General features: G+C 38.0%; 1 protein-coding gene across 11 annotated transcripts in view; it reads left to right on the plus strand.

Annotated features, from left to right (window-relative positions):
* The window catches only part of ACAP2 (ArfGAP with coiled-coil, ankyrin repeat and PH domains 2), a 63,240-nt gene that overhangs the window by 13,549 nt on the left and 31,526 nt on the right, over positions 1–18,165 (plus strand). For all 11 annotated transcript variants that reach the window (XM_071437728.1, XM_071437734.1, XM_071437738.1 and 8 more), the window contains exons 2-8: positions 3,466–3,523; positions 5,982–6,101; positions 6,749–6,802; positions 10,297–10,355; positions 10,846–11,029; positions 13,224–13,268; positions 14,312–14,407. In XM_071437728.1, the coding sequence (XP_071293829.1) occupies positions 3,466–3,523; positions 5,982–6,101; positions 6,749–6,802; positions 10,297–10,355; positions 10,846–11,029; positions 13,224–13,268; positions 14,312–14,407 (616 nt within the window). The remainder of the gene's footprint in view (positions 1–3,465; positions 3,524–5,981; positions 6,102–6,748; positions 6,803–10,296; positions 10,356–10,845; positions 11,030–13,223; positions 13,269–14,311; positions 14,408–18,165) is intronic.

Here is an 18,165-nt window from a genome sequence, read left to right on the forward strand (position 1 = left end):
CAGCACCTTTGACCTCTCCAGTTTGTTGTTTCTCAGCATCTGATTTAGAGTGACCTCTGATTCCTGCCTCCTCATTTTCAGGAACACAATCTGAAAATGCAAGATAGAATATGATGAATGAATGAGCAAAAGACTAAAGTCAGGGTGTGGCTTGAATGGCAAATAGACTTTGTTTGAAGAGGAGCTAAATTTAAAAGCACTGGTGATCACCACTCTTCTGTGAGAGCAAACAAGCCCTGCAGACCCCTGTCCATAGCCATGGTGTATGTGGTGTTCTGGTCAGCAATATGTAGTGACCCTTTTTTTTTAGAGGAGAGTTTATCCATCATAGTTCTCTTTGATTCCTGGGATTTTTGTAGTACCTTAACCTGGAAGAAAGTCTTTCACTGATCACCTAAAAGGAGTGCAGTGATGGATGTCACAGTTCAGCTGTCCTTCACATACACTGGGCTGGGTAACTGGTGACATTCTCCTCATTTTAAAAGGCTGCAAAGTTAGGTCTTGAGTTTTCTTCCATTATCTCCTGTATTCCTCGTGCACTGCAGCTGTGCAGGAAGCTGTATCTAGCAAACTGAACTTTGTTTAGGGGGGTGGTGGAGGAGAGAAGTCACAGCAGAGGAAAGAAACACATTCCTGAGAGTCCTCATTACAGAGCATGAAGAGTATGGGAGACTGCTCATTTATAAAAGTTGTCCTCCACCCTTAAGCAGCTGTTCTGGTTTTGTGCATTGCCATGCAGTATTTGAACGTCTTGGGAAGCCACAGATGTTTGACTCATACACTGGACCTGATTTGATCCTTATTGCTATTGCTGGAGCCTTTGGCTGAGATCACTGTGACTGAAATCTTGCTCCCAGCTCCCACTTCACTAAGGAGCAACAGTTTTGTTACATGTCAGGTCTGGCACTTGATCCTCAGCTGTTTCACCACCACTTCCTGTGTTTATAGCTGGACAGTGGGGCTTGGCTGTGGACATGACATTTACCCAGAATTATGACAGTTTACTGTGAACTTTATGCCTGACACAGATGTTTTAGAGAGAAATGCACCTTTGCATTCTGCGGCTTCAAAAAGTATTAAATTAAGAAAAACAAGGGCAGCATGAACATAGCACGGCTCAGATCAGCTGTTTTTCATGTATTGCTAGTCCAGGATGAAACATGAAGACAATTTTTGTAACTAGGTGGTACATAATTGGATGTATATATCTATATTCTGATAGTGTGAGGGCATCCTCTCCATTGTTTTTGTGATTGTAATCCACTTTTGGACTAATACCTGTAAATATGTTTGCATGATAATAACAACTTCTACTAGATTTTATGTGGTGGAAACAGTAAAGTAGTCATTTCTATGCAAAGAAACGTAGAATTAAAGTGAGGTTTGGCTGGAACCATACAGCTGTTCAATCCATATCCAGCTGTAGGGCCCAGATATGCCATCCCTCTATCATATGGCAGTGGTGGGAAATAGCCCAGAGAACCAGCCTGGTGCCTCAGGGGCCTGTGGCATTTCAGACTTCTGTCCGCTTTGCTTTATACTTCTTTTTGCTTGATCTGCCCTTCATTGTTTCAGTTTTTAATGTTCTGCTGGTGCTTCTTCCATTTGAGCTTATTCTGTCTAAATTTTGCCTCTTGGAATAGAGGTTTAATTACTGAACAGATGTGTTGTCTTCATTCTGCCTGCTCTAACTGCCTTTATCTCTGTTCATTTTGAATCTTAGACTTTTAGCTCATTAAGTCCTGTGGAGCTCGAACTCAGTTTAAGACACAAAAAATAATGCTCTTATCAGATCTTGCTGCAGTTCTGTAAACAACTTCTTAATCGTGCTTTTATGTTAATGCCAAAGAAACAAATAAAAATTTGTTGCACTGTGATTATAAACAAACGAATACAAAATTGAAGTCTAAATATTGAGATGCTTTTCCTTCCTTTGGGTTTTGCGTTTTTTAAATTCTCTTTAATGCTTTCTGAAACAAGATTAACTAGAGGCTTAAGTGGAAATGATTTAGTTATGAAAGAAAATAAAGAAAGTAAAAGAGAAATTGATGTTGCCTGAAATCATTCATGGTCTGAAGCTAGTGAAGAGGGAGAAGCTAACATGTAGGTACAGGGATTGCTTGGATATAAAACCTAGGACATAACTGTGGGAATGCCTTGAGGTACAAGAATTGCAATGCAACTATGTGTAGTGAAATCTGCAAAAGCTGGGAATGTCATGCTCAGTTTTTGAGATCTGCAAGCAATTGGCAGCATTTTTCAGAACTGTTCTTGTAAAAAAACTGCTTTTCCTGAACTTGGGGCCTGATTCAGTCTTTTTTTTTTTTTTTTTTTTTTTTTTTTGTGTTCTTGGCTTGTACTCATGTGAACTAGAATGGAATTAGCAAGAGACAGTAAAGCTGTGGTTGTGTGTAGTCTCTCCTCAGTGGTATAAAGTTGGCTTAAGAAATCCCTGCTCCAAATCATTCTTCCCTGCCTATATAACTTTTTCCAGGAAGAGCTGGGTTTTTCTGTAGGACTGAAATGTGAAATGTCTGATCCAATTTTCCAAAAAGCAGTTCAGAAAAATTCCTATTACTTTTTTTTCCCCAAGGCAGGCTACTACTGGTAAACAGTGTGGCTCCATGAGCAGTTATGCTGGAATGACTGAAAGAATGGGCACCCTGTGATGGCACCAGGGGCTCTCCTTGACAGAAATGAGTCCATTTGGCTCTCAAGGCAACAGCCTGAATGAAGCAGCAATGTTCACAGACTCTGAACAAAGAGTCAAAGAGTCATCCATCCTCAGTCTCATGTTTTTTTCAGGTAGCAATAAGGAAGGAGGTGTCCAAAGAAACATGAGCTTAGAAGAAGGAAAAAAAAAAAAAATCTGTGCTTTAGCAATGCTCAATGAAAGCAGCTTTTATTGGCAAGTTAAATTTGACTGGCCTGGAAGATTTGACCAGTGTAGACCAGAGGTAAATGATCTAATCAAGTGTGCCATCTGAACTCCCTGCAGGGTAATTGGCACATGGCAAGTGCTGTATTTGTTCCTAATTTCATTGCAAGGTTTTTCATTAAATAGCTGCCTTATTTGCAGGTTTGAGCCAGGAGTTCACTAAAAGAGTTAAGAAAATTCCCTCCAACTTTCTTTCCTTTGTTGTTAGCTTCAAACATATAGACTATTGTCTATACAAGAAGAGAAGAAACCTATTTTGGTGTGATAGATATCAGGATTGATAAAATTTGATCTCAAATCTTTATCAATAGACCACATTTTAGCAGTGATGTAGTTTTTCTTCTTTGTACTGTCAAATTTCCTGCAATTCTTGTGGTTCTTTAAAATCTATGCTGTTTTATAGCTGAAATTTAAGTAAAACTGTGATGGCAATAAATGAGTTAAATGAATGCATGTCTGCCCCTTCTCCCCAGATTCAGAGTATTTTTGTGTAAAATTTTAAAAGAAAACCTCTTTTATACACGCAGGGCAGCTTTAGAAGAGGTAGAAGGAGATGTGACAGAGCTGGAACTGAAACTTGACAAGGTAAGCTTTTAATTGAACAACGTTTGTCTCAGAAACATCAGAAAGTGTGTTTCGGTTTTGTATTAAAGCTCACAGCTGGCAAGTGTCAGTGGCTGACCGAGCACCCTGCTCTGCAGAGGGGAGGGATCCAGGTGGAGCTCCCAGCTGGAGGCCAGGCTGGAGCAGAGCAGCACCGGGCAGCTGAACTCGCTCCTTCCCTGGGCGGGGGCCTCGCTTGTGCAATTCCCTCCTGAGTGGCCCTCGCTGAGCCCCTGTGACTCAGCCCGGGGAGCTGCTGCAAACTCCTTCAGCTCCCAGTGAGATAAAAGCCAGGGCTTGGTCATTGCTGCACCCAGAGCCTGCTGATCACAATGGCATGCACTGGGGACATCTGGGTACCCTCTGCTTTGGAGGTTTAAAATCCATGCTGTTTGTCACTGGTAATCTCAGGCACAGCAGCCAGGTGTGTATAAATGTATATATGTATGTATATATGTATATTGTATGTATGTATATCCTTCACTGTTGTGTGGAGGACTTGACTACTGTAAAATTCATCCTGCATTTTGTCATGCTTTGTGCATGTATATAAGAAAGTACATGTAGCATCTTTTCAGCCCCTTAATATCTGTTTATTGGTTTCCTCGCCTTTGGAAACTTTTGTTATTTCTTTGCTAGTGTTTTGAGAGTGGCTTATTTTTGGTTTTCATCTGTATAAAATTGCCTTTCCTTTGTGTTTGTGCTAAATGTTTTAAATTATTTTTATCTGTGTTTTCGCATGGCAGGCAGATGTCATTTGTTTACCTCCTTAACTGCTTTTTGAATACAACCTTTTTTTCCTGCAGCTGTTGAGTTGGCTGCAGAAAGCTGGAAACAAATATAGGATGGTGTCAAGCCTGAAGACTTGTTCTTTACTACTTGTAATAGTATTTCTAGTTTTTAGTAGCTAATAATCTAGCAACTTGCTCTTGCAAAATAAATTAGGATCCTTAATTTTGATTTGGTGTGAATCTTGGTGAAACTTTTGGGTATAACGCATATTTTTACTGTAGGGGTGTGGAATCTGTTTTGGTAGATCACCCATTGTGAGCATTTAAAGGATATGAAAAATCCAATCTGCAAGTTTGGCTTTTCCACCAGTCTTAAAGTTTTTGGGGAAAAGAATTCTCATATTTCTTAAATGGCATTATTCAGGGCCTTGTAGTACAATACTAAAGTTGAAAGCCAAGCTTCTTGTGTGAGCTGAATCAACTATGGCCTGAGGGTAATAATTTGTCTAGGCTTGGCTGGTAACTTTTTCTGATCAGTTGTTCATACTAAACTTGGTTTTATTGTCTCACAACTTTGACTTTGGGCTATATTGTATGCAGTGTTGTGCTCTCTGGAAGAAAGCAAGCCCAGTTCAGGCTTGTGAATTTATAAGCAAAGGTAAAGGAAAAAGGTTAATGTTGATAGTGGGTTTTTTTTCCTGTCTGTTGTTCAAGCAACTTGGACATTCATCAGAATGAGGAAGATCATTCTTAGCTTTATGTTTTCCCTAAGGATCTGAGTCAACATAAAAATTACTGGGTAACTAAGGCAGGAAGGATGCTTGGATGGTTTCTTTGCTCCAACATAGGACCAAGTGCTTCTGTGTTGCTTTTCATGATAATTTATTTACCATCCTTGAAAGATCTTTCAGAGATGAAAGTTCAGTCTTCTGGTTTTATTCTCAGCTTGGCTCAGGATGGGGGAGCTCAGTCATAATGCACCCCATCTCAGGAGAGCATCCTGGCAATTGCAGTAACCAATGGTCCTTACATTAATGGCCCAGTGCATAAATGGTTCAAGAAGGGGGAAAGCATCCATCACAAGATACTGAGGACCTTCTTATCAGACTGCAGTTCCATGAGGCCTGAGGTGCTGACTGAAGCAGTGAGTGGTAGGGGTGGAAAGCCATAGAGATTAGTCTGTGAGTGGAAACATGATTGATTTCACCTCCTGAGATGTAACCATGGCTCTTCAGCTGTGCTTTGTGCACAGAGCCTTTTGCTTTCCTGTTCCTGTATTCTGAGTGTCTCAGGATGAAACAACTGCTGTGGGTTTCGTTTTTGTTTGTTTTGTGGTGTTTTTCCTCAGAAACCACAATAACCTCATCATTTGCTTGGGTTATGTTTTAGCTGCTGTACTTTTTGCCTGTGTAAGACTCTCTTGAAATACGCACAACATGTCAGTTAGCAATAAAGCAAGTAAAAACTAATTTTAAAAGTTTATAGAGTGGTAGCTTTCCCAATAGCATATCTAATGACCTAGAGTAGTATTTTTATAGCTGTTACTACACAGTAGAAAGCTTTTCATAGAATCTGAGGGTGAGAATGTAACTTTTGAAATTTTTATTTTGTAGCCTTACTAAGCTCAGTGTTTTCATGTTTATATGATGGTGTAAAAACCAAATCAAAATAAGCCTTCTGCTTTCTCTCTATTTATATACTCATTTTAGCTGGTGAAGCTTTGTATTGCAATGATTGACACTGGGAAAGCATTTTGTACAGCAAACAAGCAATTCATGAATGGAATTCGAGACCTTGCACAATATTCCTGTAAAGATACATTGGTTGAGGTAAGTTTTTTGAGGTGAAAGTGGAGGGAGAGAAACATAACTTAAAAAAGGCACAACATAGCAGTTGGCAAAAGAAGTAGTTGAAGTTTATGGAATTATTTGCCTTTTTGCTCTTTTTCTTTGCTATCTCTTTTAGAGTGGGGGTTTCCCAGCTGTGGTGCACTGCAGGTGTCTGTGCTGTTTAGTTTCAGCAGTGACATGGGTCTGCCAAATTTCAGAAAAGGTGTTAGATTAGTGTGTGCACAGGTGATTGCAACACGTTAACCTGGTTTTTTGAGTCAGAGTATTAAAAATTATGTGGAAAATATTAGTTAGTGTCATATTAAATACTGTAAATTAATGTTTTAGAGTATGTGTGCTTTCGATATCTTTAGTCAATTTGAATTTTTCCTGCTTTTCTTCAGTTTGGTGCTTTATATACAGGTAGATAGAAGTAACAATTTTCATGCTTGTATCTTTAATAGATTTATTTGCCATTACGGCCATGCTCTCCTTCTAGCCTAGTGGTTTTAGTCTCATAATAGTGCTATAAGGAAAATGAATTTCCAAGTTATAAAAACTGAAAAGCTGTAAACCTCTGAACTGTTGCTTTTGTGCTGTGTTTTTAATAGGGCTTAATTTAAACCACTTTTATTTTCTCTTGACAGGCCAATTTGATGAAGTTCTCTGACACCTTACAGGAAATGATCAATTATCATAATGTGAGTAGTTCTAGCTGCAACATGGCACTGATAGCTCATCTTCAGTTATTTTTGATAAGAGATTAATGGTAAAGCCTTTCTTGTTGATAGTGTTTGCAAAGTAATGGTTTAAGCGGTGTTAAATAACTCTCATTTTATACTTATAATTATTTTAATAATGTTTTGTTTACAAGGTATTTATAAATATCCCCTTTTCTGCAGATTTCCATCTTGGTTTATTTTTCATTTGGAATTTGTAAGCTTTGGTGCTCTAAGACAGTAAATACTGGATAGTTTAATCTTTTTGAATCAAACTGATGGTAACAGTTATAGACTATGAGCTTTAGTGGTCTGAAATAATGATTGTCTTTTCCATAGTTGCTACTTTCTCCCCTATCCTTTATAAATACACAAAATGAAGCACCTATGATCTGCATATAGTTTTCTTTTTGGAAGGATAGCAGATTTAGGTAAGTGTGGAGAAAGGAGAAAATGCTAGGATTTAAGACTAATTGTAATTTTTAGCATGTCAGAGTTAATCAGAAACTTCAGTTTTCCCTGGGTTGAAAACTAATTTTATAATTTTGTTATTTTTTTCCTTTAAAGAGTTTGGTCTTGTATTCAGAAGTTTGTTCTTCTGTTTTTTTCCTCTTTCATTGGCCCAACTGCTCTTTGTTAATTTCCCAGCAATTTGCTGCAAACAAACTGAAGTGTCTCCAAAGTGCTGAAAATATGCAGGACACTTAAAATGTGGGTTTTTCATACCACTGGGAGTTTAAAAATTGACAAGATAGAATGGAATGGAAGTCTGCTAGCTTCAACTTAGCTTTCTAAAAGTGTCTGATTAGGCTTTTTTTGTTTTAAATGCATGCTTTTAGAATGGAAGGGAGGAAAAGCAAAGCAGGTTAATAGCATTGTGTTTGATTTTCTTTCCATTATACAGAGTGTACAATCTAATGAAAACTGTAAAGAAGGGAGTAAGTGAACAGTGGTTCTTGGGTTGGAGAGAGAAGGGAGGGCCAAGGTTCAAAGCAGCAGTTCTGGAGCAATTACTACTTTCATGTCAACGATTTCTGAAGAGTAGATGGAGCAGATAAACCCAGGCTGTCCCTCTTCATCACACATCTTGCTGCTGGAATCCCTCTTAACCATGTCTTTTATCTGTGGTTTGCTCTTTTGGACACCTCTGACATAGGTCCTCTGTTATTGCTGTTGTTATTCTACGTGATGGTACTTGCACTGCTTTGGTAAAATTTGGCATAGCACAACTCTTCCCTTTGGGCACTTTGAAGGCAGAAAGCAAAGAACAAACCATATTGAAGAAGATTTATTTTCAGATCTAAGTAGGACCCATCTAGCTTTGCCCTGCTTTTTTTTTCCCCTCCATGCCCTCGCTGTGCTCAGGCACAGTGAGAACAAAGTGGCTTTTACCAAAGGCACAAACATCAGGAGTGAGGCACAATTGCTCTGCCAGATGTGTTGTGGTTCTGCATTGCTTTTTGTGAATCTGCTGAGTTCAGCAGGGCTTCCTGGCTCAGAGTGACAGGTGTGTTGCTGACCAAGGTGACAGAGCCAGTAGGAGGGTGAAGCTAGAGGAAAAAGAGGAAAGGAAGGATGGAAGGGGTAGGAGATGCTCCCACTGAGTTCTGGATGACTGTCAGTTTTTTCGTGTGAGGCTTTGCTACAAATAAGGGCAGGGACCAGCCTAATGCAGCATCTTCCCTGATTCAGCAGTGGGGGAGTAGCTGGGACAGCTTATGGCAAATAGCAGCTTTCTTAGACTTGCAGTGTATGAAAGGTAGTATGTTGACAAGGTTGTAAATCTAATCAGATCATGGTCTGGGCACTTCTCTGGTTTTTTAGGGGAAATGATGTCTATGTGTTTTTCTGCCCAGCAAATTTTTTCTCTTCATTACTGTAAGCAGAATGCAAGGCTCATATTTCTGGGAGTCCTCTAAACATTTGAGTTCCCATCTGGTTTTATCTTTTGGTATTGATCTTGATTGGTGCACTCCCCAGGAACTGGCAAGCTTAAATGTCAGCAGTGGGAGTAGTCCCAGCCTGACTTCCAGTTTGTCAAGAAGTTCTTTATTCTAGTTGTCTGCTTTTCTGGTTTCCCAAAGTGGGAATACAAACAGGTTCTTCCATGTGCTACTGGTAGATACAATTCTGGTTGAAAGGGTCCTCAGGAGGTGTGGATGGTTTGACTGCCTGCCTAAATCAGGGTCAGATGTGAGGTTGGAGCAAGTTGCTTTGGTCTTGAAGAGCTCCTAGCATGGAGACTGGATGCAAGGTACAGTACCACTGCTAATGAGTGGCTTCAACTCAGTCATGCTTCCTTTCAGTGTTTCTAGAAAAGAGAGATGAGCTGGTAAAGTTTTTGCTGTCAGTATTTGGCATTACATAGCTTCCCATTTCCAAATCTTAATAAAGAGTCTGAGAACATTTAAGGAAAACATTTTTTGACCTTAAACTTTGAGGTTTTGGCTTGCTTTTTCAAGAAAATTCTTTAATATTTCAAGATCTTTACCTTTTATGAGAGATTCTGTTAAACTGGGCCAACTTTATTTTTGTGATGCTGCCTTGTGTATTTCTGTTATGTAGAATTGGAGGTGTAAAAGGGTTGAAAATTGAGGCAACGTTTTTTGTCTGCACAATAAGTGACAAAAGGATTTATCCAGTAGTCATTGACCTGTTCCATTCCATCCTAAAACTCAGAGGGCAGATGTGAAGCTGAAGGAATGTGTGTTTTCATTTTCCAGTTAGAATTTTTTGGGTCATAAGAGCACATTGAAATTCTCACATCCAGGTGTGCCTTGGCCTTAAAAACTTAACAAATATCTTCGACTTTACAATTCAAATGAATTTATTATATTTTGTGCCTCCAGCCTTCCCAAATCTCAAGATATTTTGGAACCATTGCTTAAATTACTTATTCTTAAAAAGAATCAGCCATTCCTTTTAGTAGTCCAACAGTGTGTGGTTTTTTACAAACATTCATGTAAAGGAGATGGTGCTGAATACTCATATATGCTGCATTTTCAGCATTAATTTCAATCCGTGGTTTTGGGGTTTTTGCCAGAAGTTAAGAGCATGTTCTTTCTGTGGTTTCGTTTGTCTTTTAATTGTTGATAAATTGTGAAAGTCTAAGAAAAAAAAGGCTCCTTAACATTCAAAGTTGTTTCTTCAGGAACATTACTGTACAATTAACATAAATAAGCTTCTATGAAACCAGGCATGTCAGGATGAGAGAAGCTCTTATGTCTCCTTATAACCACAGGCTTTAAGAAAAGAGTAGCAAAGGATGCTTGGTTTGAGTTATTTTCGTTATTTTCTCCCTCATCTTTTATTTATTTCAAAACTACTGTGAAGGGATTTATATTTTGATATTAGAGACACAGTGGTTTAATAATTACATTCTTGTGTAATTCTGCATAATTACCATTGGTATTTCTGAAATCAGAAGGTATGAATACCTCCAAGTTACTGACCTACATAATAATGTTTTCTTTCAGATTCTGTTTGACCAAATCCAAAGATCAATTAAAACACAGCTTCAGACTTTCGTTAAAGAGTAAGTTAATTTGCACTTGTAATGGGAAAATTATACATAAAATGGAATTTTAAAAATCTGATTTGAGTGGGTAAGTGAAACATCCTTCTTGTAAATTGCCACCCATAAATTGAGAAGTGTATATTAAGGCTTTGTCAAAAATCACCCCGAGTCACTGAGGCTTTAGATCCAGCTGCAGAAATGTTGCAATAGGATGAATTACTGATCTAATTACATATTGTAATTGTCTAAGCTTGGGGGACAAAGCTTTTCCCCAGTAGGCATTAGATGTGTTCAGTTACATTTCAATTTTGTCCTTCCCTTGGAAAAGAAAGACAAGAAGCTTCTGTCATAATTTGTGGATTTCCATTCGACCCACATGTATTGAAGAATATAAAATTTGAAATAGACACCAGCTATAGCAGTCCCAAGCTTGGTCTGTCTGGTGTAGCTTTAAACTCTTTTTCATGCTTTGGAATTAATTTGTCATCCATATTTCCTTTTTCCATAGAGATATTAGGAAATTTAAAGATGCAAAGAAACAGTTTGAAAAAGTGAGTGAAGAGAAGGAGAATGCTCTGGTGAAAAATGCCCAAGTTCAAAGGAATAAGCAACACGAGGTAGAGGAAGCAACCAATATTTTGACTGCAACTCGGAAGTGTTTTCGACACATAGCTCTGGATTATGTTCTTCAGGTAAGGACAGCAATGAAAGCTTTTCAAAACCATTTGTTACATATGGTTAGAGACATGTCCTTTACAATGTTAGAATTTCTTTTTGTAAGCTTCTTGGAAGCTGTGGAGATTCAGGGAAAAAGGAAGAACTTTATCTGCAAGTAATTTCTTTTTAAATAAAATCTGAGGAAAATTAATTGATGCATTCCTATTGCTTTAATGCTCTGGTATTCAGTGCCCTTGCTGCAGTGACACAGTTTAATTTTCAAGTTGAACATTAATTATGAAAAAACCCCAGTATATGCCTGATACTTAGCTAAATGTTTCATGAGTTAGATATGCTGCAGTTTCTTATATAGATAAAGTAAAAACTGTAATCTAGCCTAGGAAATGCAAATTACCTGAACAATTCTGATACAGGACGTTGGGTATTTCTGCAATTTTATCTGTATGCTTTGGGTTGTATTCAGCTTGTCTAGATGCCTCAGAGTTTGGGATTGTGCTGTAAGGGGAGTCAAGAACTTAACTATTCTTTATCTTTTTAGTGAAAATCTCCCATACGGTGTTGAGAGGTGTTCTTTGTCATGCTGCTTTCTATTCTTAAATACAGTAGTAAATCTTCTTTTAATACTTAAAATTCACCTGCTTCATACTTATCCACAACTACAGCAAAACAGGATTATTGCAACTCAGATGGTGTGAGGGGTTGGGGGCTCCCAAATAGGTCTGAGCTTCTCCTATGATCAAAAACAGAACAGCTATTTACAATTAAGCTGGTTTTATATTAGACATTATCATCTTGATTTGTGACAGTCCAGTCAGTTGTTTAAAGCTTAATTAACTTCTCTATAAATTGCATTATGAGTTGTAAAATGAAGTGGAGCCTATCAGCCTGGGCATGTTTTCAGACATGGTGGTCAGTGGTCAATTCTGAACTCCAGCTTTTTAAACACTAAGGTCATTTTGATGTTTAACAAGTGGTGTGAATTGTTCCCCACAGGATTATTTGTACTAGCACTAAATGGTGGGGGCAGCTGGCAGCCACTATTATAGGAGGCCAGTTCCTTGTGTGTGCTTTGAACTGCAGGTTGTTTTCCTCCTGGAATTTGTATGTTCAAAGTATGAGCAGTTCCTGGGATACAGATGCATTTAGAGTAACTGGGAACAGTTTCAGCATCTCTCAACGTGGACAGAAATCAATTCAGTTTTAGGAATTGTGTCTGCTTCAGTGATTCTTCTGGGAAAATGGCTTCACAACTATGGTCTCCTTGTAGCTAGATTTGCTCTAAACTGTAATTCAAAACCTTTGCTTTCCTTTTATTTTTCTTTGCCTCACAGGCTGAGGGTTTATTCTATACAAACAAATCTCAATTATTTTTGCTGCAGAAAGTTTTCCAAAATAATGACCACTTAAGTATAGAAGTAGAATCTGGTTTTGATTATAGCTGCAGCAAGTTTGTTTATTTTGCTGAAATTCTAAACTGACATAGATGTGTTAAATTACAAAATCAAGCCTGTTTCTGCTAAGTGGGTCTTTTAAAGTAAAATCTGTAGTTTGGATTTTTAAGATTGGATAAAGAAGATAGGGGAAGTAGGTGAATGTGAAAAATTGGTCATTTTTTTTCTATATAATGTGGAATGCCCTAAGTTCTAGGGCAACACCTTTAATCAGTGACTTCAGCTAGCTTAAAAGCCCAGGTATACCCAGGAAGTTACTTATTGAACCTATTACGTTCTTGCTTGCCTGGGACTATTTTTGGAATACTTAAATACTGTGAGTCTGAGAGGAAAAGTAACCCTGCTTCCATCCTTCACTCTGCCCTGGCAGCACTGCAACTTCTGCAAGGAGTTGGTGGGCTGGCTTGGCTCATCTGCTTGAAACATCTTGAATTCAATCTCTTGAAAATGAAAACCAATTTTCCTTGAAAGTTGTATTATATTACTTCTAGCAAGCAAGTGGTGTCCTGTATTTTCCCTACTGATATAAGAAAATTGTAACTATCACCATGAAGCTCAAGCTTTGCAAGTGTTCTCTGATTGCATCACTGATGTCATGACAGAACTAGAGTGCATCTTCTTTTAAAAGTATTTTGGGAAGTCTGATATTGAGCTGTCTTCTTCCAGTGTTTTAAGATTGGATGTGATTGTATGGGGAAAATTGAAAATAAAATAAGTTTGGAATGAAAGGAATTACTTGTTTGTTCTTTTCTCCTAGATCAATGTTCTTCAATCTAAAAGGAGAGCAGAAATCCTAAAATCGGTAAGATACACTTTATCCTCTGTATATCAAATATTTTAATCCATCTGAAATTAAAAATATGACCACAAAGCAGTATGTTAAAGATTTAGTCCTTTTATTGATCAGAATGTTATCAATACATTTGGCAGTTTGGTGACTGTCAGTTTGGCCTGTACTGTAGCTGGGCATGCATGTTTAACTGTTTTTGACAATCCTTCCAGTTCAGATTTGAACACTTGTAGGTTTTCACTACTCTTGATCTGTTGGTAATTGTTCCATGGTTAAAATCACTTTGTTTGCTGAGAATTCTGCTGTTTAGGTCCGATTTATTACTTTGTAAACAGTAAATGCTACTTATAATCTATTCTAAGATGAATTCTGTTCTTTCTAAGAACAGGGCAAATTTTAATATGAATAGTATGGTATCTGCTAAATTAATATAAAGCTATACCTGCATGCCAGTTTGCTTCACATTGAATTCCCTTTTCTACTTCACATCTCTGTTAAAAGTTTATTGAGATGGACAGTGACAAATTAAACAGTGCTGTTCTTTCAAATGTCTGAAGTTGCTCTCCCATAATTTTCTTAATCTCTTAAAAAGCAGAAACTTTACTTGGGTTGGTTTATAACTGCCTGCTATTCTGCTCCCAACTTGTTTTCTATTTTAAGGCCAGACAGTCTTTTCAGCTATTATGAGTTTGAATCATTAGTAAAATATTCTATAGCCCCTCTGTACCTTACATGTCCCAGTTAAAGAGAGATAACAAAAATTTCAGGTGACATGAATTAGAACTAGTTTTCTGCCATTAAGTAGATTTCTTTTGTTTTGCTCATGGAGCTAATGCTATCAACTGATTTCTGAAATTTTTGGCTTGGTTCTGTTCTTGCTTTACTTTGCACGTTTATTTTACAACATTGGAAGCTCTATGACTTATTGATGTAAAACTATCAGGACATGAGAGGAAATTAAACATGAAATTGTAGGTTATGTGAATTAAATGACATATTTATGTGATATGTGATACCATTTTTAGGAGAATAAATATTTACTTTGTTCCCTTTAGATGTTATCCTTTATGTATGCACATCTGGCTTTTTTCCATCAAGGCTATGATCTGTTTAGTGAACTTGAGCCCTACATGAAAGAGCTTGGTGCACAGGTAACAAATTATTTTAAAAATGCGTAACTATATGCTGAAATGGAAGAAATCTTTATATATGCCAGCATATCAGGTACTTCACAGATTTATTCAACAAAAGGGAGTTGTAGTATGATACAGGCAAAAAATAAAAAATATGCTGTAATGAAAGGAATGAAAATAGTTACAAACTGAAAGTTGTCTGTTTACTAAAATTAATGCTGCCTTTAGGATTTGTATACTAAGCATAGCCATGTACTGCTCTGTGAGGTACATTGTGATATTCAGGATACTGGATTATTTGGATTTCAGAATTTTTGTATATGACCCATGTTTATAAATATATCTAATAATCAAAAATAGATTAGACTGGTTTTTCTTCTACTCATATACTTTATTTACTGTATAAATTATGCAGTCTGTATAATTAAATTTTTATGTGTGTAAATATAACTTTGATGTTAGCAGCTTAGACCATAAAATGGAAGTATGATTTTAATAAGTAGTGCAAAATTTAGTTCCTGCATGGAATCCTTCTTACCCAGTTTTGTTGTTTAAGGACAGACAATTGACACTTCTGGGTTTTCAGCAGGGGACTCATGAAAAGCTTAGATGGACCACTGCCAACTGCACACAGGAGACATTGAAAATGGTTATGCAAATAGATTGGAACATACACTATTGAAATGAAGATCTGTCTGTGGTGCAGGAAGAAGACTCAGCAGTGTCTTGACTTGCTTTTCAGTGCAAGTTATATGGGCACTTTCTATTTGCCTGAGGACTTGCAACAAGTGCTCTGATATAAACCCCTCTATTGCCACTTCCCAAACAGATCTACAAAGGAGCTAACCAAATTTTTAAGTGTCTGTCCAGATAAAAAAGCAAATAAAAAGCAAACTTTTACAGCAAACTTTTACGTTCATCTTGAGTAGAAGCGTCATTGAATGTCATTCATTGAGTGGCATTGAATGAATAAGAGATTAAATTGTTCTGAGCCGTGCAGTGGAGCAGATGGGGAGCTGTAGAAAATAACTCCAACAATCCAATGGCTGAATAGTTATTTTTCTGCTAGACTAGGCCCCAGTTGGGTCTTAATTATGTGTGGAGACATGTCAGGTCTTGGTGTAATAGGGGCACCTGAACACTTCAGGTGGATGTTACTCTTCCATAGTTGTGCCCTTTATTCTTCAACACCCTTCTAGTTGGGCTGTAAGTGTTGAACTGTAGTGTCTGGCTGTGTAACACGTGTCCTGTGGAAGAGGAGATAGGGAAAGGAGACACAAACTATGGAGTTAATAGTGGCTTATGCCATCAGCCAGGCTTCAAAGTTTCCCTTTCATTGACGTGATTGGAGCAAGAAAACACAAGGTTATTTTTGAATGTCTGGTCATGCTTTTGCTTGATCTGGTAAGGAGCACTGTGTAGCATTCATTTTGGTGCTGGTATCATAGCAACTGAAGGAGTTAAATTTAGAAAATCCATAGCTAAGAATGTTTTAAATATATTGCAGTTGGAGCAAGATGGACTGAAGACCCTAAAGTTGTACAACTTGCGCAATTGTTCTTTTGTAGCAGACCTTGGCATTTAAATAATGGATATTTTTCATGACAGAAACAGATTTGTAAATAACTGTTGAAAGTTTTACCAGTTGATGGCTTTGCAGCTTGTACTGGTTGAAGCTTCTGCCTTTAACAAAGTATGTTGTGACATAACGGGGATTTGCTGGATTTTTGTGAAAATGCTGTTAGATTCCTTCTGTTGGTGAGTGAGTTTTCATTCCTAGGTGAATTTTGTGTATGATCTTAATTACAAGTGTTAGCAGCATCTGAAGTTATAAAATTCATCTTAAATAGTGCAGTTATAGCTTTGAATTATTTTTGTCTGTATTTTCAAAATAACTGTTTTATTGTGATGGAATAGGATTTAGCAATTTTGCTTTCTGGATACTTCAGGTCAGGGTAGGATGCCTTGGGAATCAGATCATTGTATGGGAATCTTTAATAGTGTGCAAGCATAATATGAGCTTTTGCATGGAAACTATGGTTTTTGGTTCTTTTCATATGAAATGTGGTGTTAGCTTAAAAAGAAAACATTTGAATTTTCATTGAGATGACTACTCAAAAAGCTAAGTATTTTAGTCTGACTTAATTCATCTCAGAATGCCAGTTAGAGCATTATGTTTATAAAAATACATTTACCAGTAAATACAGTCGTTTGAAAAACCTAATTTTCTGAAAATTACTCAGTAATGCTATAATGACTGGGATTTTGATAGTTTAGTTGTGATTTGCTACAGCTTTTGATAGTTATATGCTGTTGGTTTCTTCTAAGACAATTGATGTGCTGCTTACCTGAGTGAAAAGGAAGAAACTCTGGTTTGAGCTTGGAAACAGGAATGGTGCAATGCTGTCTTCATAGTAAAAAAAGTAACTGGTGGAATGAGCTGCTGTTAAGAGTTTTGTTTTGGCTGTGGTAAATGTACCCTCAAATGCTTGTATTCAAGGTAAATTAGAGGTTTGCCCTACCCTGAGTGACTGCCTTCTGTTTCATCTAATGGGGTAGAAGGAAGAATTTCTTGGGGTCCATTTGCAGAATCCAAGAAACTTGATCCCTATAAAATTTTGAACAGCACTTGACCCAGTTCTCATCTTTATCACCAGAGAAAGGGTTTCCCACAGGTTGTTGATACAAAACAATCTTTGAGCCCAGTCTGTTTTAGAGGCTTGTGTTATTTTTAAGTGCTAAAGCTGCATAGATGTGGCATTTGGACACTTCAGCCTTCAATGTGTTCCTGTTCACAAATACCTGTAAAGGTGTGCAAGTGCTGATACGGCCTTTTGAGCCAGAGGGCAAGACAGGGAGAGAAGAGTTAAAAAAAGTAACAGAGTACAGAATTGGATCCAGATGTTTCAGCCTTCTGATGGCTCCATAATTGTTGGAGAATGTCTAGCACAAGGGTGTAAGGGCCTGTTAGTGTCCCTTTTCTGTTATTTATATCGTGTCAAGCAGGGCAAGTAAAAGACTGGGGAACCAGCCAGAGTTGGCAGGGCCTGCCACTGTGGTTCTGAGAGCGGTGGCGGGGATGCTCTCTGTGGGTGGATCAGAGGATCTGTCAGTCACTGTGCCCTGTGCAGTGAGTGCCCCAGCTGGGAGCTGGTGCTCCTGCTGTTCTGGCTATGGGCTGCAGCAGAGGCAGCCCTGTCCCACAGCAGGGAGAGCCGCGGGCTGAGCCCTGCACACGGTGCTGCGTCTGCACCGCTGGCACGGCGCGCTCCGGCCAGGCAATGGCAGCCTTGTGGTACAGGCTCTAGGCTGGGCTTTCAGGCAACATCTGCTTCCCTGCTGCATTCCTAACTTAAACATGAAGGCCTGGATAAAACAAACAAACAACAAAACCAAGGGAATCAAAACTGTAAAACAAAAACAACCAAAACAAGCAACTAACCACAGAAGAAAACCCCTATCAAGCTTTCTCTTTCAGGGTATCTTAAATTTCCTCTTTTTTTTTTTTTTGTGATTGTAAAAGGAAATTTTTTTTGGCTAGTGTCCTTTTTATCATCAGAGACTTTGTAAGGATACTAACTTAAATATTCTCTGTGACAATCTCAGTTATGTTCAAAACCATATTTTTATTTCCAAAATTAATTTGATTGTCTCTACCTAAGATCTCAAGCAATCTTGCTCGAGTAGTGCTGGTCAGCTGATCAAAACTATTGACACAAAATCCTAATTGAGACAGTTCTCCCACTTTGTGGAGGGAAAAATCCATAGCATTTGCT

The sequence above is a fragment of the Agelaius tricolor genome, unplaced genomic scaffold (assembly GCF_023055355.1).
Source record: "Agelaius tricolor isolate 1412-34295 unplaced genomic scaffold, bAgeTri1.0.p SCAF_12, whole genome shotgun sequence".
NCBI lineage: Eukaryota > Metazoa > Chordata > Aves > Passeriformes > Icteridae > Agelaius > Agelaius tricolor.